The 25,084-nt window shown below is 37.8% G+C and overlaps 1 protein-coding gene across 1 annotated transcript; it reads right to left on the minus strand.

The window, feature by feature from the left end:
- Positions 1 to 115: 115 nt before the first annotated feature.
- Positions 116 to 24,043, minus strand: HACD4 (3-hydroxyacyl-CoA dehydratase 4). The gene is made up of 7 exons (XM_020907201.2): positions 23,922 to 24,043; positions 19,645 to 19,748; positions 17,301 to 17,428; positions 8,842 to 8,954; positions 4,366 to 4,472; positions 1,655 to 1,780; positions 116 to 761 (listed from the first exon to the last, which is right to left on the minus strand). The coding sequence occupies exons 1-7, from the start codon at positions 23,957 to 23,959 to the stop codon at positions 682 to 684; spliced, it is 696 nt and encodes a 231-aa protein (XP_020762860.2). The 5' UTR covers positions 23,960 to 24,043; the 3' UTR covers positions 116 to 681.
- Between the last annotated feature and the right edge of the window lie 1,041 nt (positions 24,044 to 25,084).

The following is a 25,084-nucleotide window of genomic DNA, read 5'->3' on the forward strand; positions in this document are numbered from 1 at the left end:
CCAAAAAAGGAATATGGGGCACGATTTGTGAAAACACAGGTCTGTTCTGTTTTCCTCAGGGTCCTCTTTTAAGACAGCAAAGTCCAAACAACTTGTGTAATGTTAACAAATGCTCTTTCAGGGTTTGGAAAAATGTTTTATTTTAAAAATCCATCTAATGTTTAAGGTGGGTGTTGTCTATGGGCATAGTGATATCAGTCTATAAAATAGGCTATCCTAGAAAAGTACAGAGCATATTACACATCACTCCCCTCCCACAGATTAGCTGCTACATGTGAACTCAGAAGTGAAAAGAAATAGACGTAAATAGATGTCTTTTAAGTTAACAACTTTGGTTTCTTGGTTTAACTGAATCTATTCCAGTTAAAATCCTATTTCTCATTAACTTTTCAGGAAAATAATCAGGCTTCAGATGATACAAACTTAACTTGTGTAAAACTCACGGCTTTGGTGAAACAGGTTGTGAAGAGTATATGAACTAAAAATGTGTGAGAAAAATGTGAACTAAAAATGTGTGACTGCTGTGTATGTCAAGAGTTCTGGAGAGGAGTGCAATTATTCCATGTTACGGATTTTTGTCAAATACTAGATATCTGTTCACCAGAACACTCCCCATATTGTGTTTCCTGCAGCTGACTCCACAAGCCTCTTCTTTCTCACGTCACATCCCAGTGCCATGCTTCACATTTTCTTCTTATTGGGAAACACTCTGAGGATGTCTCGTCTTTCTGAGTAAAGATGACTGTAGGTGAAATACATACCTGAGGTAGAGAAGAAAATGGCAAAATTAAGATTGATTAACCATCTCTTTGGAAAGAACCATGGTTTTGAAATATGGCGTACTGCCTGAGGTCCAGGAAGAAGACACTTGCAAAGGAGACTCAAAGAAGCATACTTAAAGAGTGACCAGATTTTCCACAGAAGGGGAAGTAAAGTCCTCCATCTTACTGTTCTGCATATTACAAAGAAGGAACTTTTCCCCTTTCCTTAGCTCTCTCCATTCCCCTCAAAGTTTCACTTTTGTCTTCTCTTTTATGTGTTGTTCTTACATACCTGATAGTTGTTATCTTCTAAAGGTAATGCTTATCTTAAGGATGTATGAAGGTTAGAGCTGAAGAAACTAAAATTTAACAACAGCAGTCTGTTTCTCAATTTCCTGGACAGATTAATTAATTGATCGGGTTTTCTCAGCTGTAACTTTTTGCTCCATATATTTTTCTTGAGTCTTTAGCACCTACTCCCACTTGCCTGCTAGGAAATGCTAGCACATACAGCCAAACAAACAGGAAACAGAAACAGATACAAATGGGAAATCCAAAGATAGCCAAGTTTACTCAGTTTGACATCCTGATTTTCTTTGTAGATGCTTGTGTCTGTTGGTGAAAATTTCATACACAAAGCAATTACATTTTCTGCCAGTAAAACTCTTTTTGTTCATACAGTGATATATTTGATCTCATAATGTCCTTGCAAAAACCATTATAAATAACTTCTAAGTGCTTTACTAACAAGTTATAAGGTCCAGCTCATCATTCCAGGTGTCCTCTTTCATCTCTCGCATGTTTACAGACCTTTCTATTGATACTAAGGTAGATGGCAGCACAAACCAAAAAGCACAGGAAGAATGCAAAATCAAAACAGAAAAGCCACTTACCTACAAAGAGCATCATGAGATATATTTTCAGCACATATGGGAAATAGATGGATAAGTCAAAGGGCATCTTTGTGGAGTAAGTGCCAAATGATTCGAAATAAGGCAGCGACTGATAGATGGTAAATGCTGTTCAAAGAAAAAATGAATCATGAAGGTTTCCCTTCTTAACTTGCTATGAGGATATGTATATATGTTAGCACAATTGAAGGATATTCTGAATTTGATAATGACAACCCTGTGAAAACTGCTGAATCCTTTTGCCAAAGCTATAATTTGGTATGGAAATGCACTGAAGATCAGATTGGCAAAACCATTACAGCAGTGTGATCTGCTGAATTTTTATCCTTGTTTTATTTTATTGTGCCTACACAGAAATAGTTTACTGTGTTTCTCTATTTACTGAGGTATAATTGCTGTATAAGTTTCAGGTGTGCAAGAGTGATTCACGATTTTGTATAGTGGAATATAAATGCTATACTCCATTTATAGTTATTATAAAACATCAGTCATATTCCCTGTGCTGTATAATATATCCTTTTAGCTTATTTATTTTATACATAGTAGTTTGTACCAAAAATGGTATCTCAAAATACCTGTCCTCTTAGCCACAAGTAGTGGTGATAGATGAGTGAACATGGAAAATGCTTCATATATTTTCCTCTTAGAGTTTCACAACACACATTAGTAGAATGGAGATTCTGTCAAGTTCTGCAATAAAGAAACTGGTTTCACCCATTTCCTCAGTTTAACTGGTCTTGGAATAGCTCCTTCTTCCTCCTCATCCCCAGCAGTACTTAATAAAAATTCTGAGGAATAGTGTGAGAACTGCTGGCCTCCAATTACTTTGAAGGAGCTGGCTCTTGTCAAATAAAAAGAGTTGAATATTCTATGGAATTTTATCCCATATATAGACCTTTGATAACATTTCATGGAATAAAATGACAATGTAATATGGTTATGTAAGATGTTATCATCGAGGTAAGCTGGGTAAAGGTACATGGGAAAAATGCACTATTTTTGCAACTTGTTGTGAGTCTAAATTTATTATTTTTAATTTCTTTTTTTAAAAGATGGAGGAAAAGTCAGGTGCCTACAGCTTTTATAGCCAGACAGTGGCATCAGCACAGAGTCTGCACTTGACACCAAAAAAAAAAAAGGAAATATATAGAAACATACAATATTGCAGTCACCTACATTCCATCACCCAGAATTAATCATTATTGATATTTTGTTATACATGCTTTCAAAATTTTTCTGCATATGCTTTTTTTAATTGCAAGAATAAGTTTATGAATCTAAGCTTAATAAAAGAATATGCATTTTACAGCAACCATATACAAACATGGCTTTCCTAAGAAACAAGAAGGCTTACAATTATGGAATAAAAAGAAAAGTCTACTACATATTTATTCATCCCTTATTCTTAGGAAAATATTAGTCATATTTCTACTTTATTCCTTTATATATTCTTTATAGTATTTTTCATATTATCTAACAAATGAATGTACTTAATAAATAAATGTTTCAATGAGTGAGGGATTTTGTTCTCAAATAAATGTGCAATCCATTTTTTATGGTTTTTAAGATTATATGCTAGATTCTTTTGGCATAGTCTAATTCCAAAATTCAATAATTCTTCCTTTTGAAAACAAAACATATTTTAAGATTATACCAAATATGATTTACTAGAATATAAGCTCTTTTTCTCTGGTCACTGGTGGATAGAAAACATGTGGGTATATCATATATACTTTACAATTATTATCAACGTCACCATCATTTTATGTTAAATATTTCTGTATGTTTTCCCTTAGTTACCTTAACATGTGCTCTCTTCATTTCTTTATGCCTTTGGTTTTCAAAAACTTTTATCATGTCTGTTTCAGAGTTTCCTTCCCATCTGCTAAATCTATTACAGAAGAAAGTATATATTCCCCAAATATCCTCAAGCTCTTTGCAAATAGATGTGTTTAATCACTTGTTTTAAGCTTAAGTTTTACATTTAGGCTTAGTAATCGACCTACTTCACTTTGAATTTAAGAATTCATTGTTTATTGATCATGTACATTGGGTACATAAGAGAAAGGACGGAAGAAAAAAAGACAACCCCGTATTCCCGTGAAGCTTTGAGACTAGACAGGGAGATCTATATTAATCAAAGAATCACGCAAATGTCTAGTTACTGCTAAGGTTTTACTAACAAGATTCATAGGGGGAACTGGTATAGATTAGGAAGTTGAGAAATGTTTCCCCAAGAAACCGATGATTGATCTATATGTAGAGTTCACTGTTTCTGGCAAAGTAGGCTGCACAATAGCTGGTAAGTGGGGAGGCTAGTCCTGCTAGGGGAAACTGAATTTCTATGCATTAAAAGTAATCACTGAGTCACTAAATGTTAAACCCCCTTTGAATGAGGAAACAGACTTAAAGAGGTTAAATGATTTACCCAAAACTCAGCAAGTTAATGAAGGTAAGGGTCTGCACTCAGATGTCCTCATTGCTCATCCAATATTTTGTCTACTGTGCAGAACTGCTTCCTCCTCTAATTTTGCTTTTTAATGTTTTGCTTCTTTGCATCAAGGGAAGTATGCCAGGAGAGATAACACTGAGTCAGCTGAACAGTGGCAAAAATAGTAATTTAATCATCAGAAAGTTTTGTGAACCATTATTGCTTTGTCAGTAAACAATATAGAAAGTCACTCTTTTCCTACCTTCAGCGAGAACACACAAAGGATAAATTGGCATCCACAGTGTTTGACTGAACCACGTCAAGATGGTATAGGATATTCCAATGACTGACAACATGCTATAAGTGTACCTGAAAGGAGACAAGTTTGCTCATAAACATTTGTTACTGGTGTCTGGGAAATAACAGGAGAAGAAAACACTTTACTGTGTAACTGAATACACAGATAAAACTGGAAAGCATGCAAATTCCTTACCTTATTTCCTGTAATGTAAGCAGGGAAGAGGGTTAAAAAAAAAAAAAATGGAGGGAGAAGAACCAAGTCAGTCTGGCTTGTCTCATGGGGTGGATCATAGATAATTATAGAGGTAAAGAGAGAAAAATGTTAACTCTTGTCCCTCAGCAAATTACAGTTACAAGTTTCCTCAAATAGTGACTTCAATTTCACTTGGAAGCCAACCCCATTTTATATAGCAGCTAAGTTTTTTCAGACAGACAGACTTATAAATATCTAGGGAAATAATTTAAAAACTTTTTAAAAAATGGGCCATCTTGTATAAACAACTAAATAACTGACCTTGGGAGCTTGTTTTGAGTACAGGAGGTGATTTTAAACGTGCCTTTGTGATGTAACAGATGAAGTAGTCAGTATCTTTTTATTTCTCAAGCTTAAGCATTCATCAGAATCACTAGAGGGCTTGCTTTAAAGCACAAATTGCTAGGCATCTCCAGAGCATCTGATTCAAGCAACCTGAGAATTTTTACTACAAACAAGCTCCAGGTGATGCTGATGCCACTGGCCCAGGGACCACACTTAGAACTACTGCAGTAGGCAGTGCATACATATGGCAAAACAAAATCCAAAACTTTGAAAACATGAATTCAGTAAAGTAAATCTTTCATTCATTCCAGGACCCACATTCCATTTCTCAGAGGCAATGTACAATGCCAATTTCTTATATACTCTTTCCAAAATTCTTTGCCTATGCTTATCTCTGTGTATACACTATATATAATATACATCAGTAGTACAAGCACTCACCAACTATAGCATGTTATCAAACTTTTTGTTCTTTACCAATACAAGGAAAAAATGGCATTTCACTACTTTGATTTTTTTTTTCTCTTATTATAAGAGTAGGTAAGAATCTTTTCATATGTTTAGAAACCATTTCTGTAGAAATCTAGTATATCTCTTTTTTGCTGTTGCTTGTGGTTTGGGTTTTAAACCTAAAGATCCATTGTCAAATTCAAGATCAAAAACATTTACCCTTATGTCTTCTTCTAAGAGTTTTATAGTTCTAGCTCTTCTGTTTAGGTTTTTAATCCAGTTTGAGTTAATTTTTATATATGGTGTGGAGTAACAAACCGAATTCCTTCTTTTGCATGTGGATATCCAGTTGGCCCAGCATCATTTGACCGAAAGATTATTCCAAAAGACTATTTTTCTCCACTGAATGATCTTGGCATCTTGTCAACAATCAACTGACCATAAATTTGAAAGTTTACCTCAGATCTATCAATTCTATTCCATGCTATATTATTATGTCTGTATCACACTTTTGATGTGTGCAACTTTTGTTACTTTGTAGTACATTTTGAAATTGAGAAGTGTGAATCTTCTAACTATGTTCTTCTTTTTCGAGATTCTTTTGGCTACTCTGGTTTCTTTAGGTTTCCATATGTGTTTTAGGATCAGCTTCTCAACTTCTGCATTGAATCTGTAGATCAACTTGAGAATTGTTTCATCTTAAAAACATTATCTTCAACTCACAAACATGGGACATCTTTCCATTTATTTAGATCTTCTTTCATTTCTCTGAACAATGATTTTAGTGCACTAGTTGTGCACATCTTTTGTTAAATTTATGTCTAAGTACTTTTTAGATGCTATTGTACATGGAATTATTTTCTTAATTTTACTTTAGGATAGGCCCTTGAAAATGGGTAGAATACATTTAATTTTTGTAAAGCTGACCTTTGAAAAACACAGATTTGAACTATGTGGGTACACTTATATGAAGATTTTTTTCAAGAGTAAATACTGCAGTGCTACACTCTCTGATTAGTTAAATCCAGACACAGAACTGCAGACAGAGAGAAACTCTATATATGAAAAGTTATATATGTATTTTCAACTGTGCAGAAAGTCAGCGCTCCAACCCTCACCCTGTTCAAGGGCCAAATGTATATCAATTTTCTATTCTACGACTTTGCTGAACTAGCTTATTCTAGTGCTTTTAGTGAATTCCTTATGATTTTTTAAATATAAAATCATGTCATCTGCTAATAGAGATAATTTTACTCCTTCCTTTCTAATGTAGATGGCTTTTATATCATTATCTTGCCTAACTGCCATGCCTAGAACTTCCAGTGTAATGTTGAATAGAAGAGACAAGAGTAAACATTGTTGTCTTGTTCCTGATCTTTGGAAGAAAGATCAGTCTTTCACCATTAACCATCGTGTTAGCTATGGAGTTTTCACAGATACTTTCATCAGGTTGAGGAAGTTGCTTTTCAAAACATCATTCTAAGGTAAATTTGGGAGTTAATTCTACCCCCATTTTACACGGGCAAAAAAAGAGTTTCAAAATGGTTAAGTAGTTAGGAATTTCACTCCTAGGTTGAGAAATGAAAACATATGTGCACACAAAAGCTTATACATGTATGTTCATAGCAACATTCCTCCTGACCAAAAAGTAAAAACAGTCCAAAAGTCCATCAACTGATAAATGAATAAATAAAAATTGGTATATCAAATATAATAGAGTATTATTCAGCCATAAAAATAATAAAATATTGATACCTGTTACAACATGGATACACCTTAAAAACATTATGCTAAGTGAAAGACGCCAATCACAAAAAGCACATTTTATGTGACTCCATTTATATGAAATGTCCAGAACAGGCAAATCTGTACAGACAGCATATTAGAGGTTGCCAGAGGGAGGAAGAGGGAAGGGGGCATGACTGCTGATGGATCTGGGGCTCCTCTGGGGGGCAATGAAAATGTTCTCAAATTAGATAGTGGTGATGGTTACACATATCTTTGAATAAACTAAAATCAACAAATTTTATACTTTAAAAGGGTAAATATTAAGGTCCATGAATTATCCCACTGCTGTTATTTTTAAGATTATGTGATTTGCCCAAGCAGTTAAGTAGTAGAGGTGAGGTTCATCTTGAGATCTTCTACTTCTAAGCCCAAAAGTCCTTCCATCACATCACAATACCACTCTCAATGCCAACACTACTTTGCTCTCTAATGGGTCTACTGAACTTATCTGAGACTGGACTGACCCTGAAAGAAGTGGGCATACCAGAGAATAAAACATCAGAAAGCCACACTTCCTGGGACTTCCCTGGCAGTCCAGTGGTGAAGACTTCGCCTTCCAATGAAAGGAGTGAGGGTTTGATCACTGGTCAGAGAGCTAAGATCCCACATGCCTTGTGGCCAAACAAAAACATAAAACAGAAGCAATACTGTAACAAATTCAATGAAGACTTTAAAAATGATGTATATTAAAAAAAAGAAAAGAAAAGAAAGCAAGACACAGTACCAGGTGAGGCTCCACGTCTCATAAACAGAAAGTCACAGCCTATAAAAGTCCCTAAAAGTTTGCCCCAAGTCCACAAATCTTTCAGTTAAAAGTGAGAAATAACTAAGTTATATATAACAAAGAATTACAGTCACCTTAATTCAACAAAATATTTCATTTTAATTCATTCTACTTAGAATATCTTAACTCAGCCAAGATTTTGACAATAAAGAATTTATATAAGCTCTGCTAAAATGCTGGGCACTTTTGTTACCCATTCCATCCAGGTCTTTCAAGCAAGAGTGACAGTTTTCAAGAAGGAGCAGTTAGGAACCTCTCCAAAGTGAGCCACTGTGCAAAGAGGCTATTTTACACCATTGCTGGTAGAGATACTACCAGGCTCATCTCATTGCAAAGCTTTAGAATTTAGAAGTCAACACAACACCAACTAGGGCAAGGATTCTTAACCTGAGGTCCAAGGATTCCCAGTGAGTTCATGAACAAACCAGTTATTTGAACCTGCTGGCGTTGTATACACATATGTTTGTGGAGGTGTGTTTTTCACCCCAGAGAGATAAGGCCCTATATTTAAAATACTCTTGAATTCAAAGAAACCAACTTTGTAAATTGTGACTGATAGAAAAGTCTGGCTTTGTTTATTAAAGTAACATGTACCAGAGCAATTGCAGAGAATGCCTTTCATTAGCAAACATCTGTGAGGTTTATTCCCAACTGGTGTTATGCCTGAATGCATTGATTTGCTCTTGTAATACCACGGTAGGTTTTCATTATCTTTGATATGCCCATTATGGAGAGCACAAAAAATATATTTCCATATCAAGATAAAATAATATGAAAAGAGGTTATGTATTTATCTCTGAGTAATCAAACGCAAGCAACTAATACTGGTTTCACTGTAGAAAGTAATCTGGCTTTAAGAGATTATTTTGCCTCCTTACCTAACCATATCCAATAGATTCCAAAAGATGAATAAAACACACACCACGTATTTCTCTTGGACTTCTTCTTGACTGGTGATCACCAAAAAGAGGACAATTATTCTCTCTGTGAGCTAACAAAAGAAATAGCAAAGTCAAGAATTAGGATCATCTGTTTAACATGTAGGTAATTTTCTAATTTTAAAAACCAAAGTTCCTCTTAAAAAATATGCTTTAAATATGTATACTATACAATTAATATGATCTCTCGGAGTAAGGTTATGGGTGAATTTCATTTCCTCCTTTTTGGTTTCTTTTTTTCTGTATTCTCCAAGTTGAACGTAATGGATAAAAAGATAACAGATATTTCATCTGAATCACAGCATGTCTCTTCTTGTGATACATGAACAGATGGCTTTACTCACTTTGACAAGCTTTCATTGGGTGTCCACTATATATCAGATGCTAAGACAACATATATAATGAAAAGCACCGTCCTTGCTACACAGGGCAGCAACAGTAGGAGAATGTGGGGCAGTCACTATAGCACAGTGTGAATAATGCTGTCATTTAAAGGGTTATGTATAGGAGGAGAGGTGGGGGAGATAAACTGTGTGGGAAAAGAATGCAGAGAGATATCTGGAGACAGGCAACATTTCAGTTGGATCTTGAGGAAAGGACAGGGGTTTGTCAGGTAGACTGGATAGGAGAATGGGCATCCTGGGGAGCAGCCAGAGCAAAGAGGCAGAGATGTAAAAACATAGCTCTGCTGGGGGCCAAAACATCCCTGAGGGCCAGAAAGGAAGTGCACAAACAGAACCATGGGAGATAAAATAAAAAACATGCTGGTTGTAAAGAGTTTTCAATGTTAGGCCAAGAAATTTCCATTTCATACAACCAGGAGGCCACCATAGTTTTTTTTTTTGGGGGGGGGGCAAGGATGTTGAGAGGTGGGAGAAGGGGAGAAAGGGAAGGGAAATAATACAATCCTAACCCTCATAAGCTAGTGGAAAGTGAAAAGAATTCAACAAATTCATATTTTTTCCAAGTCAGTAAGCATCTGTAAATTACTAAGAAGGCACACACTTATGGCTTAGCTCCAATTACTGACCTTGAAATACACATTCCTCTTTCCAATCTAAATATATGTATCCTTAGGCTGTATTAATATACTTTGTATATTCTGCATTTCTGTTGGTTTTTAATAGAATATTTTACTTTCCTCACAGTGTTCATGGGAAAACATACCTGAGATTGACAGAGCATATTAGTGATAAAGACGAGGGCTGACTTGTGTCTTTCAGTAGCTGTCTTTATTTTTAAAGCGGATTTATTTTAAACTGGTAAAAAAAAATATTTATTGATTACTTTGTGCCAGTATCTAAACACATGCCATCTCATTTAATCTCCATAACAACCCCAGGAAGTGCTACTGCTATTTTCTGCCTTTTACAAAGAAAGCGTGCTTTGTAGTCATTTTACAAAGTGAAAATGACTTGCCTATAGATGTGGAATCAAAATCTAGACAGTGTCATTCTAAATTCCTTGTCCTGAGACACTAAGACATTGTCACCTCTGCTATTTAATGGGCTATACCCTCATATAACGTCTACCAGTGAACCAGTGAAGTCAATCATGTCCGACTCTGCGATCCCATGGACTGTAGCCCACCAGGCTTCTCCATCCATGGAATATTCCAGGCAGAAGTACTGGAGTGGGTTGCCATTTCCTTCTCCAGGGGATCTTCCCGACCCAGGAATTGAACCCAGGTCTCCTACATTGCAGGCAGACACTTTACCATCTGAGCCACCAAGGAAGCAGATATAAAGTCTAGGTCATAGTCTATTTAAAAAAAAAAAAAAAGCCTCTCCTGAAAAGTTAAAAGAATCTCCTTGATTTTCTGAATCAACACCAAAACAATTTTCAAGGATAGATTTTTTAAATGTATTACTTTCTTTACATATAATAGTTGACTCGTTATTTAGAGCTTTATCCTTGGGACAACTTAGCACTTTGTCATTTCAGACAAATCCTATGAGAACATGGCAATTACTAATAAAGGGTCTTGTAATGTTTAGTGCAACTCAAACAGGCAGAATAAAAGCACAGTGAAAACACTAACTTGGGCGACATTAAACATGGTGGTAATGTGGCCAACTCAAAAATATGGTAACTATAAAACTATTTGGCAGTTTTAGGTTCTGTTTGGGAATTCTGAACTCCAGATTAAGCAATGACTAAAATTAAAGTGTTCTTTGTTCAAGAACTTCATTTGTTAAAATTAAAGTGTTACTTTTTAATGGCAGCTAGCAAATTATTTATAAACTACTGAAGGGGTAAAAATCATACTTCAGCTATAGAGAGAATTTCTATAGTCATAAAAATCAAGTAGTTGTTTTTTAATTAGTCTTTGAGTAGTAGCTTCAAAGACTATTACATTACTAAAAGGATAACCCAAACTACTTTAATCCTATGAACTTTTGTTGAGAACTTCAGAAACATACCCTTAAATGTTGAAAAATCACCAATTACTTTCTGTAAGATAAAAGTATTTAAATACTATTTGTATATGTTTATTTATTCATCAAACAATAAATATTTATTGAGTACACTATTCTGAATCCCAGTGGACATGGCAAGAAAAACAAGATCAAATCCCAGCCTATGAAGTAGGCTATGTCCCAGCCTATAAGGACATAGGTACTTATGTCCTAGTTTGTGAGATAGACACTGTAAACAAGTGTAGCTTAATAGTTGAGTGTTCAGGAAAACTAACCCAAATCCAAATTTTTGCTCCACCATTTACAATTTATGTGAACTCAGGTAAGTCATATTTTTCTTGTAGATAGTCAAGACTATCAGTAAATAAAAAAGTTAATCTCAGCATCTTTAAAATTATACTGTGACTAAAACACTCTGATGATGGGAAAGATTGAAGGCAAAAGGAAAAGGGGCGAGAGAATGAGGAAGTTGGACGGCATCACTGATTCAACGGACATGCGTTAGAGCAAACTCCAGGAGACAGTGAAGGACAGGGAAGCCTGGTGTGTTGCAGTTCATAGGGTCGCAAGGAGTCAGACATGACTTAGCGACTGAACAACAATAGCTTTATAACTATCACACTGAAGAACTTCACTGATCAAATACAAAAGGTACCAAAAAGAAAAAAGAAAAAAAAATCCTACCCACAGAGTGAACTCTGTATATAATTTATTTTCAGGAAGCAAAGTTTTGAGAATCTCATAGCATGACATGATCCTCAGTACAATTTTTATCTTTAACAATATAAGCCTGTTCCCAACTCAAAACTGGAGAGAAAATTATATGATTTCATGGGGGGAAAAAAGATTATTTAATCTAGCAATGCAAAGAAGCACCTGCTTCATGGATTAAAAGAGATTAGGGTGAAACTTTGCTGTGTTTCTAAAAGGGTTTAAGACACTCTCCTTGGGGACAGACTTTACATTTGTTCTTACAAAATCTGCGACTGTGAAATCTTTGGAGTGATTTCTGACAACAGACTCCTGTTTGCCCTTATCAGAAATAGGATGTGCTATTGGCAAAAATAAGGACTGTTCTTGCAATTTGAACTCACAAATGGAATTTCTGTATCACAAAGTGGAATTTCTGTATCACAATAACGTGGGGGTAATAATTCCCAGGATTTTGATTTATAGATTAAAAACTGTGTCAAGTGAATACATGTGCAGCAGTGTTTACTGTGATGCAAAGGTCAGGGGGCAGAATTTAGCCATTTTAATTCAGCTATGTACAAAGTCTTTGCATTTCAAGCTTCTCTCAAAAGCTAAAGGAGTAAAGTGGATAACTCTGAGGGTTTCCTAAAGGCACATCAGCCTAATGTCAACATACAAAGGTTAATTTTGTGGATTATTTCCCCCTCTCCTTGAGTTGAAACATCCTAAAGCTATTGTATATCAATAAAAACCTCTTTCTCAGGCTTCTACACAAGGAAAGTCAGAACAGAGTCCTCCAAAATCAATATTTCAAGGTTGATGGTATTTCTGCTCCATAAAAGCCAAGTTGTTTTGATTAAATCTACTAAAATACTAGTTTCCAATTCAACTTTTAAAAAAATCAAGCTAATAAAATATGCACGCTCATTTGAGAGGAAGGGATTGGAGAGAAGAGATGCCTAGTTTTCAATTATCACTCTTAACTATAGTTATATGCTACTTTTGGACCTTTTTACTTTCCCATTTTACAATTTTAAAATATCAAAAATGTTTTTCCTGATATAATTTTAATTGGCATGTAACTGTTTATAAAAAATGGATGTATGTAAACAACTATTTGTTGCAGTTTTGCCCTTTTCCCCTAAACTGTATTTTTAAAAAATATATAAAATATACATCTCTGTTAAACTATCATAGTCTTATTGTCAATAGGTTTTCCCCACTCTTTCTCCTTTAGTTAGTGTTAGTGTGTTAGTTGCTCAGTTGTGTCCAACTCTTTGTGACCCCATGGACTGTAGCCCACCAGGCTCCTCTGTCCATGGGATTTTCCAGGCAAGAACACTGGAGTGGGTTACTATTTCCTTCTCCAGGGGATCTTCCCAAGTCAGGAATCAAACCCAGGTCTCCTGCATTGCAGGCAGATTCTTTACTCTCCAAGCCACCAGGGAAGCCCTTTCTCCTTTAGCAACTGTAATATTAGAAAATCACAATGGCTTTTCCCTGTCAAATAAAGATGAGTATAAAACATTTAAAACTGCACAGAAGAAAACAAATATATTTTTGTGAAATACAAAAATATATACACATATATATGTGAATATATACACATACCACCTATACACATACCACCATTAATTGATATTATACCTGTGATTCTAATCTCTCAACTAGCTAATTGTTCCTACTGCCTTTGGAAATTACTCATCTTCATATTTTGGCAAAGCAGTTTCCAAAAGAGGCAATTCCATTGTGACTTACCAGTGTCACAAAGGTGATGTCAAAATAATAACACACATGAGCAGAATTCTCTTTAATCCACTTCAAAGTAGCTAGATATTGTGCATTTTTTCAAAATACTGTATGCAATCAGCTATGAGTATTATGTGAGTAGCTCAGCCACATTCTTAACTATAGTTTCCTCATTTAAAGATGGGGAAACAGGAAAACCAAGAACGATTACACAGCTTTAGAGTTTTGTTTGGTTATTTTAAAGAAGGGGCCTCAGAGTCATCTTATAGTGAGGGAATTCTTCTAATTGTCTGCAGAATTCTAAGGAAGGGGGTTAAAATGAAACTTTGGACCTGACCACATGGGTTTTTGAAGCTTTTTCGAACATCATGTCTATTCTGAAAACCATAAAAAAGATAGTAAATGAATAAAAGAAACAGAGGACAGATAAAATCTCAAAGAGATAGTAAATGAATAAAAGAAACAGAGGACAGATAAAATCTCAAAGAGATAAAGAGGAAGACAAACATCATAACAAAAATTTAATAATAATTGGCCCAGGATGGGAATAACTGTCTTCCCTACTGTGATGATTCCCTGATTCCTCCCAACAACAAAGACTTAAAAACCATTTGAGCCATATCAACAGGAGACTTTGCCTCCTCACATTCAAATAAAAGTGCCAATATATACTTGCCATTATTTTTTAATTACCAAACCAGGATACAGTCCAATTACAGTGATCATACTTCTATAAATCAATAGAGTTGCAATTAATAGGGATTAAAATCACACTTAAATATCCTGAAATTTCTAGAACTGCAAGAAATCAGATTTCTAATAGCAATTTCTGTTATTGGACAAGCCTACATTTGGAAAGCAGAAATACTGTGCAGATTTTTGAGACATATTCAAGATGTTTTTCTTTCTTACAAATTTACCTGTCCAGTTTCTCATTTGCATTTCCTACTTTGAAAATAACTAAAATAACACTGCTCTTAACTTTAAAACTGTTTTACCATAAAATTAGTATTATCCAATTGAGCCTAAAAAAGTACAAAGTCCAAAAAGGTATGCCAAAAGAAAATATGACTTAGATTCAGATAAATTTGATCATACTCCAAGAAAAATAATTCCATATGCTAGAACACAGCTTTCGTTTAACCTGGGTTAATTCTGTTTTCTAAAATTAGCATTTAGTTGCTAAATTGTGTCCAAATCTTTTGTGACTCCATGGACTGTATCCACCAGGCTCCTCTGACCACCGGATTTCCCAGTAAGAATACTGGAATGGGTTGCCATTTCCTTCTTCAGGGGATCTTCCTGACCCAGGGATTGAACCCATGTCTCCTGCTTTGGCAGGCAGATTCTTTACCACTGAGCCACCTGGGAAGCCTGTAAATTTAGTGTTAAGCAATGCTATATGCAACTTAGTTGTTCACAGATAATACATATCAATAAATTTTGTTCCTAAATAATATGCTTCTTCTGGAACAGATGTGTACCCCTTTTCATATTGTAAGGACATACATTTAAGGCAATTCCATCTAGGTCTTAGCTAGCTAACTAACTATTCTGTTATTAGTTTGTACTCTAGATATTGCCCCAATTTTTACTTTACATTTGATATGTCAACACTAAAGTAACTTCATCCTAATACTATTTCTCCACTTCTAATGAATAAGCAAAATTTAAAATCTCCCATCAACTTGTAATGCAGAGTTCTCGATAGGCTCCTTAGGTTTATACTCTGATTTCCATATTTTAAACTTTCATGATATTTCAGCAGTGGATCTATGCCACTATTTCATTCAACAAAATTTAAGGTGTTTTATGTTCTAAGCACTTTGCTAGGTGCTGGCAATACAATCAGATTCTAACATTTTAATTATTTTTACAATGCCAACTTGTCACATTTAGTTATCCATTTTTTAAAATTTATTTTACAAAGAGTTAAAAATACAAAAGATAAAATACTTTTTTCTGTAAATTTTAAATGTTATGTTCATATAGCCACCTAACCCTTATCTCTCCTTATGGAAAATATCACTTTTTAATTTTTCTTGCCTTAATTCAGCAATGATTTCCTATACTAAATCTCTACCAGTGAATTTCCCATCTTCCTTCAACCTGCCTTTAAAAGGAACATGGTCATGTAGGGCTCAAGACATGGCAGAGGAACAAATGATACTTAAAATAACATCAACAGCTACCAGTATTCTTAACTAAGTGCTAGGAACTTATCCCACCCACTTTCTCAGTTACTCCAGAAGATACATGCTATTTGCATAGCACATGAGAAAATAAAGCTCAGAACAATTACATTACTTGTTTAAACTCATATAACTAAGAGATAGAACTGGAATTTGAAGCTAGTTCAGTTGCTCAGTCATGTCCGACTCTTTGTGGCCCCATGAACCACAGCACGCCAGGCTTCCCTGTCCATCACCAACTCCTGGAGTCTACCCAAACCCATCTCCATTGAGTCAGTGATGCCATCCAACCATCTCATCCTCTGTCATCCCCTTCTCCTCCTGCCCTCAATCTTTCCCAGCATTGGGGTCTTTTCAAATAAGTCAGCTCTTTGCATCAGGTGGCCAAAGTATTAAGTTTCAGCTTCAACATCAGTCCTTCCAATGAACACCCAGGACTGATCTCCTTTAGGATGGACTGGTTGGATCTCCTTACAGTCCAAGGGACTCTCAAGAGTCATCTCTAATTTGAACCCAAGTCTACAGCATTCCCAGGTCTGTACAAGTAGTGAAAGTGAAAGTCACTCAGTGGTGTCCGACTATTTGCAACCCCATGAACTATACAGTCCATGGAATTCTCCAGGCCAGAATACTGGAGAATCCCCTTCCCTTCTCCGGGGGATCTTCCCAACCCAGGGATTGAACCCAGGTCTCCTGAATTGCAGGAGGATTCTTTACCAGCTGAGCCACAAGGGAAGCCCCTGTACAAGTAGATGCTATACTAAATAAACAGGAAAGAACACTCCTTTGCAACCTGCATTCAGTAAAAGGGGCAGAATGAACAAGAAATGGCTGGGGACTATTCTAATCTCTGGACTTGGATGAAGGGTACCTTTTTTTTTTTTGCAAATTTATTCTTTTCCAGGTAATATATGTGGTGTCCTTTTCCCTAAAGAGCTGGATGATGGTGGTTAATGTATCCCAGTGTAGGTAGAGAAGCCAGGCACCAATCCCCAAGCTCCCATCCTGTGCCTTTCCTCTATACTACACCACCAAAGGCCGTGGCATAGTGGGACTGGGCAGCGGATATGAAATCTTGTCCCAGGAGAGGATCACTATAGTGCTGCACAAAGCATCAAGCATCATTTCTCTGAATGCTTCCAACTGGCAGTTCTGACAGTTCTGCTTCCAACTGTGCAGTGTTTTTAGGATGAGGTCATTTTTTCATGGAATTCTCCATGTTAGTGACTTGGGTTGCACATTAGCAAAGGTTGGCTTTTTCACTGTCATAAAGTCAAGAGGCTGTAAACAGAAAAGTTACGTATGCAATAGATTCTATTATATAAATAATGTGATTAAGACCTACCTGCAGAAACCTAGGAAGAAGATGGTTTGATTCAATGCCAACATATATGTGCAGCAACTCCAAGAGGGAAATAGACTGGCAAAGTTGCATCACAAGTCCAATTGCATAAAAAGTGTCAACCATTGAATCTGTGTCCAGTGAATTAAAAATACAGACATAGTAAGTAAAATCTACATCACAACCCAAATCTAGGAGGCAGTTTGAAATACAACTGAGATTCCTTACTTCATTTTCCTTTGTACATGTGAGAAATTTCCTAGATTTCTAAATTACAAATACTATGTAACCAAAGAAAGCACTTCATATTATTGCACAGTTTAATTGCTCCTCTTCCAAAAAGAATTTAACACTTGAAAAAGAAGGCTCTATGACCAAAGCTAAAGCATTTATTCCCCATTTACATGATTCGAAAGGAATTCCAGCATAAAAGTAAACAGTTAGACTCTAGACTACGTCAGTGAAAACAGGCTGAAAGCTAGTTTATTAAAGAAACTGCTGTGCCCACTCCTTGTCTATAGACAAGAAAATGACAGAGATGAGAAAACATGATTTCAGAGAAGATTTATGAAAATGACATTAATGATGCCATGATATCAAATAACATCTTATATTTATATAGCATTTATGTCCTGCACATACATGGTTAGTGCTTTCTGGATTTTTGTGAGTTGGGCCCATTACAGAGGGCTCCAAACAAATACTACATTTGAGAGAGCCGAAATGGACAGAAACAAAAGTCCCTCTAAACAGAATAAATGTGCTGGTTTTTAAATGAAATCCTGCCATATTAAGAAACGTCTAGGGAAATCTTGATCATCTTCACTTCTTAGTGATCATTCACTTGATAGTAATTTATCAAAGGGTTTCTCTTCTCAGCAGCTCTATGAGGTAGACATAATTATCATCATTCCCACTTTATAGATGATTCCTGAGGCATACACAGTCCTGCAGTTGCCATAAAAGCATGATCAGTCACACGGCTTCCTGAAGGAAGAAGGCAGCTGGTGTCTGTTCAGGTGCTTGAGTGCTGTTGAGCTACTTAATTTATACACTGATTTGGAAATTGTACTGACCCCCCACACAGTTCTTTTCAAGCTGCCTTCTGTAGAAAAGGGTTGTGTTTCCTTAATAAAATGCAACTTCTCTAATTATGAATGGCAGGATCACAATTAAGAAATAAGTACACTGCTGACTAAGGCATTTTTCCCCCATTGGAAAGGCCAGGAAGCATAAGAATAAATTCATGTCTTGTTACTCATGTTGTGAATGACTTACAACAGGCCCTCAAAGCCACAGCTAACTTCCAAGATCTAGAAGTGACACTTTTTTCCTAAAAACTACAGGAAGTTTTCCAAACACCTGTGTTGTCCTCTGCTTGAGGACTCCCAACACTCAAAGTTGAAATACAAACCTCAAGTTATGTCTTTGGAGGTTCTTAACAAAGGCAAGAATTTTTGCAAATCTGCAGTAAAAAAAAAAAAAAGCAACATCAAATAGTTTATGGTATCAGAGAAATAGATTAATTTTCTCATGATATCGAAGGCTGAATTGATGAGCAGAGCATGACTTATCCCAGATACATACTACATGTTTGTTTTTAGCTGAAACCAGCAATTGCTCAAATTGTCAAGTTATGCAACAGTTGTAAATAGTGATGACCCTTATCCATGTGGGGATGGAAAATGAAAATAATTTTATTTTGACAGTCATTTAATGATTCATTTTTTTGAAAATTTAAATGCATTTAAAATCTTTACTTTCAGGAAACTGGAGGAAGCTTATGACTTAAACCTTTAATGCTAACTCCTCTATATGCGATGAGTCATCTAAAAAATGTGTCATTTTCCTATGGACACACTGCCTTTTAAAAGGATTAAATAGAAGAATGGGGAATATAGAGTTTGCCTTTCATTTGTTAGTAGCTCCAGTTACCTTAAACCTGGGGAATAAGAAACAAGAGAAGAACTGGTTAATTTCTATGCCCCCCCCAAAAAAAGTTACACAGGAATTTACAGATTTCTTCAACACACACCAGATCTGCTAAAGTTTGGTGCAGAACCAAAAAAGGAAGTGAAATGGTACTCCAAATGCCATGTCTATGTTTTCAGGGCAAATGCCTACTCAAGGAGAACTCACTTCCCTTTCCCTCATTTTACTTACCAACTCCTCCAAAAAGGTTTTGGTTTTTGCATTAAGAATGAAGCATGCTTACTGAAAAATATGGTCACTAAATTTCAAAGAAGTGAAGGATATTAGGTGAAGTTCACAGAAGTTAAATTATAACTAGGACTATGTGAAAATGAGGATTAGAAGTTAAAAATTCAAAACTGTTTTGGGCTTTTACCTTTTCCAAATGAAAAGAATCTGACTGTCATATTTGTAAATATCCAGGAGTGGCCACAGAACTGGATTAAGTAGTAGATGAAAAGATAGGCATTCTTCCTATACCTACAATAAATACAGGAAAATACTTTCTTTAAACACATTAAACACTTCCTTTATAATCACCTTTTCAACATTATACACATGTATTTTAACTAATTTACTGGCCAATCTGAGTGAGCAAGAAACAATTGATCCATATCCGAGTTTTTTAATTTGGTTACCCTTCTAACCCCCATGAGATTTTGAAAGCACACACTATCTGTTACAGTGACCATCCTGGGTTTGTTTAAAGCCAAATAAGGTTCTATTTCAACAGTCACTTTCAGCTGTGATAAACCTCTTAACTTTACTGCTCCCCAAGGGATAAAAGCAAGCATTGAAAAGTTAGCTTTGAGTATTTTTGAAAAGAAAATATGGGTGGAGAGAGGCCCATGTGGTCAACATGTGTTCCTGCTAAGTGCATAACTTGAAGGCTAACTAGTTTATAGTTACAAGAATGGTGTACCAATGGTGGCATTCCCAGGCGGGAGAATATAATCATTGGAATGTTAGGTCCATGAATCAAGGCAAATTGGAAGTGGTCAAACAGGAGATGGCAAGAGGGAACATCAACATTTTTGGAATCAGTGAACTAAAATGGACTGGAATGGGAGAATTTAACTCAGATGACCATTATATCTACTACTGTGAGCAAGAATCCCTTAGAAAAAATGGAGTAGCCATCATAGTCAACAAAAGAGTCCGAAATGCAGTACTTGGATGCAATCTCAAAAACGACAGAATAATCTCTGTTGGTTTCCAGGGCAAACCATTCGATATCACAGTAATCCAAGTCTATGCCTGGACCAGTAATGCTGAAGAAGCTGAACAGTTCTATGAAGACCTACACGACCTTGAAGAACTAACACCCAAAAGAGATGTCCTTTTCACTATTAGGGGACTGGAATGCAAAAGTAGGAAGTCAAGAAATATCACCTAGAGTAACAGGGAAATTTGGCCTTGGGGTACAGAATGAAGCAGGGCAAAGGCTAATAGAGTTTTGCCAAGAGAACTCACTGGTCATAGCAAACACACTCTTCCAAAAACACAGGAGAAGACTCTACACCTGGACTTCACCAGATGTTCAATACCGAAATCAGTTTGATTACATTAGTTGCAGCCAAAGATGGAGAAGCTCTACACAGTCAGCAAACACAAGACCGGGAGCTGACTGTGGCTCAGATCGTGAACTCCTTATTGCCAAGTTCATACTGAAATTGAAGAAAGTAGGGAAAACCACTAGACCATTCAGGTATGACCTACATCAAATCCCTAATGATTATACAGTGGAAGTGAGAAATAGGTACAAGGGATTAGATCTGACAGACAGAGTGCCTGAAGAACTATGGACAGAGGTTAGTGACATTGTACAGGAGGCAGTGATCAAGACCATCCCCAAGAAAAAGAAATGCAAAAAGGCAAAATGGTTGCCTGAGGAGGCCTTACAAATAGCTATGAAAAGAAGAGAAGTGAAAGGCAAAGGAGACAAGGAAAGATATACCCATTTGAATGCAGAGTTCCAAAGAATAGCAAGGAGAGATAAGAAAGCCTTCCTCAGTGATCAATGCAAAGAAATAGAGGAAAACAACAGAATGGGAAAGATTAGAGATCTCTTCAAGAAAATCACAGATACCAAGGGAATTTTTCATGCTAAGATGGACACAATAAAGGACAGAAATGGAATGCACCTAACAGAAGCAGATGATATTAAGAGGTGGCAAGAATATACAGAAGAACTATACAAAAAAGATCTTCACGACCCAGATAATCATGATGGTGTGATCACTCACTGAGAGCCAGACATCCTGGAATGTGAAGTCAAGTGGGCCTTTGGAAGCATCACTATGAACAAAGCTAGTGGATATGGTGGAATTCCAGTTGAGCTATTTCAAATCCTGAAAGATGATGCTGTGAAAGGGCTGCACTCAATATGCCAGCAAATTTGGAAAACTCAGCAGTGGCCACAGGACTGGAAAAGGTCAGTTTTCATTCCAATCCCAAAGAAAGGCAATGCCAAAGAATGCTCAACTACCACACAACTGCACTCATCTCACACGCCAGTAAAGTATTGCTCAAAATTCTCCCAAGTCAGGCTTCAACAGTATGTGAACTGTGAACTTTCAGATGTTCAAGATGGACTTAGAAACGGGAGAAGAACCAGACATCAAATGGCCTGTTGGATCATCAAAAAAGCAAGAGATCCAGAAAAACATATACTTCTGCTTTATTGACTATGCTAAAGCCTTTGACTGTGTATCACTGTGTATATTTGTACAATATCACTGTGTATCACAACAAACTGTGGAAAATTCTTCAAGAGATAGGTATACCAGACCACCTAACCTGCCTCCTGAGAAATCTCTATGCAGGTCAAGGAGCAACAGTTAGAACTGGACATGGAACAACAGACTGGTTCCAAACAGGAAAAACAGTACGTCAAGGCTGTATATTGTCACCCTGCTTATTTAACTTATATGCAGAGTACATCATGCAAAATGCTAGGCTGTATGAAGCACAAGCTGGAATCAAGATTGCCAGGAGAAATATCAATAACCTCAGATATGCAGATGACAGGACCCTTATGGCAGAAAGCAAAGAACTAAAGAACCTCTTGATGAAAGTGAAAGAGGAGGGTGAAAAAGTTGGCTTAAAACTCAACATTCAGAAAACTCAGATCATGGCACCCAGTCCCATCACTTCATAGCAAATAGATGGGGAAACCATTGAAACAGTGGCTGACTTCATTTGGGGGGGGGCTCCAAAATCACTGAAGATGGTGACTGCAGCCAGGAAATTAAAAGACGCTTGCTCCTTGGAAGAAAAGTTATAACCAACTTTTAATATGCTAGACAGCATATTAAAAAGCAGAGACGTTACTTTGCCAACAAAGGTCCCTCTAGTCAAAGCTATGGTTTTTCCAGTAGTCATGTATGGATGTGAGAGTTGGACTATAAAGAAAGCTGAGTGCCAAAGAATTGATGCTTTTGAACTGTGGTGTTGGAGAAGACTCTTGAGAGTACCTTGGTCAGCAAGGAGATCCAACCAGTCCATCCTAAAGGAAATCAGTCCTGAATATGCTGGAGATGAAACACCAATACTCTGGCCACCTGATGCGAAGAACTAACTCATTTGAAAAGACCCTGATGCTGGGAAAGATTGAGGGCAGGAGAAGGGGTCGACAGAGGATCAGATGGTTGGACGGCATCGCGGACTCAATGCACATGAGTTTGAGTAGACTAGGAGTTGGTGATCGACAGGGAGGCCTGGTGTGCTGCAGTTCGTGGGGTCGTAGAGTTGAACACAACCGAGCAACTGAGCTGAACTGATTTCTGAATGCATTTTTGTGATTGTGGTCAGTATCTTACCACTGCTTATTACAGTTTGCAAGAGTAGATAGTTTCCTTCACCAGGCACACACAGAAAGCAGTCTAAGGGCCAGAAGAGGGAAGTGAAGGTGAGTTTCAAAATGGGCTGTTGGGGATATGACTAAGAAAAGACGAACAGATACACGTTTGAGGGAGTCAGAGGAAGCAGTGTTTGAAGTGTTGTTTCTGGTTCTAAAAAGTGGGAGGAGTGGCCGGATCAGTGTAGACAAGACTTTTTCCTAGCTGGAGATGTGAAACCTCTGAGAAATAAAGCAAATACATTGAGAAGCAGATAAAATGTAGCTTGATGAGAGCACTCGGGTACCCCTACAGAAGACTACAGCACTACTAAAAAAGTAGAGGAAAGGAATGCCTCCCTGAAACCTACAGCAGTCACTTGGCTTGTGGGATAAACAGAGACATCCCAGGCTCTACCCTCACATCACAGAATCAGTCTTTCTGGAACCGGGGCCCCTTAAATCTACACGTAGGCTTAATGCTTCTGCAGCAGGTAGAGAAAAAGGAAGGGAAGGGCTCCAGGTCGGAGGAACGGGAAGAGGAGAAAGACCGCAGGGAGCGTACAAAAGGAAGGGTGGCCACGCAGCCTATCCTCTCTCTGCTGTAACATGGGGGAAATAACAGCTATCCCTAGGGTTGTGGAGAAAATTGTATAGCTAGTATCTGTCCAGAGCCCCAGAGAGCGTGAGACGTAAGGCTGCTCCGGCGCCGACGGGCGCCCTCCGGGCTGAACTATGCGGGCACCACCCGCACCCCTCCCCCTGGGGGCCCCTCCTCCCGACCGCCCCCCCTCCCTCGGGGCCCAGCGCCCTACCTGGGCTGCAGCCAGGCGGGCAGCGCCCCGGGTCCCATGAGCCGCCGCCACCGAGCCCTCCAGCGCCGTCCGGAAAGGAACACCCGCCGGGGAGCGCGGGAGGGGTGGCTGGGCGGCCGGGCGGCCGGGCGAGGAAGGGGCGGGGCCTATCCGCACTCAGCAATTTACCAGAAAAAAACAAAAAAGCCTCAGGTCGTGCAATGGGCACCAGAAGAAAACCAAGTTCGTGAAGTTCCTGAGGCGGCGGGAGCCAGCAGCACTGCGACTGCCAGCCGGGGTTCGGCTGCTGCGCGAGGCTGGGCTGGGCTGGCCTGGCGGGGACCCCAACACACCCTAGTCCCAAGTTAAGGTTCACCGGACTCCTTACGCGGCGTCCCGGTCTTTGGGTTGAGACTCCCGGTTGCAGCCTGGAGGAAGTGAATAGAACCCACCCCTGACCTCTGACCTCCAGAAGCGTGCAGTCAGGCGGTCCCAAAGCCTTCGGGGATGCGTGAGCCCCAGCTGGGCGCCTCTCATGACCCTCAGCTGTGACAGTCACGATTCGGCGAGGATGCTTGTGAGCGCGCCTGCATTCACACCTTTTCAGCCAAAAGGCCTGATTCCTCAGATATCAGACTCCCTTGCCGTTAATATCTCCTGGGAAGGAGCATTTGATCTAAAGAGGAAACTGATTTACAAGCAAACGCTGGTGGCTAATCAGTCATGGCTGTCATCAGTGCCCAGGCCAAGCAGCAAGAGAGGAAGAAAGTCCTGGATGGCCTGGAAAGAGGGGAGAGAAGAAGGCAGAAGGACTGCCAAGAGGCAGTGATCTTTTTTTTTTTTCTTTTTCTTCTTTGTAATTTATTTTTCCACAACCTAGGCTGATTTTTCTTTCTTTTTTTTTCCCCGTTTATTTTTATTAGTTGGAGGCTAATTACTTTACAATATTGTAGTGGTTTTTGTCATACATTGACATGAATCAGCCATGGAGTTACATGTATTCCCCATCCCGATCTCCCCTCCCACCACCCCCTCCACCTGATTCCTCTGGATCTTCCCAGTGCACCAGGCCCGAGCATTTGTCTCATGCATCCAGAGGCAGTGATCTTTTATCATCAAACACAGCCCCCATCAACATCTCCTCCTTCTTTTCCACAAGTCCACTGCATTTAACAGTTTCACCC

The sequence above is a fragment of the Odocoileus virginianus genome, chromosome 18 (assembly GCF_023699985.2).
Source record: "Odocoileus virginianus isolate 20LAN1187 ecotype Illinois chromosome 18, Ovbor_1.2, whole genome shotgun sequence".
Lineage (NCBI taxonomy): Eukaryota > Metazoa > Chordata > Mammalia > Artiodactyla > Cervidae > Odocoileus > Odocoileus virginianus.

Coding starts and splice junctions, on each gene's coding strand:
- HACD4 (XM_020907201.2), bottom strand. CDS start 23,959: ATGGGACCCGGGGCGCTGCCCGCCTGGCTGCAGCCCAG. Junction 19,749..23,921: donor CCCGCCTGGCTGCAGCCCAG/GTAGGGCGCTGG, acceptor TATTTATTGTAG/GTATAGGAAGAATGCCTATC. Junction 4,473..8,841: donor AATCTATTGGATATGGTTAG/GTAAGGAGGCAA, acceptor GTCTCCTTTCAG/GTACACTTATAGCATGTTGT.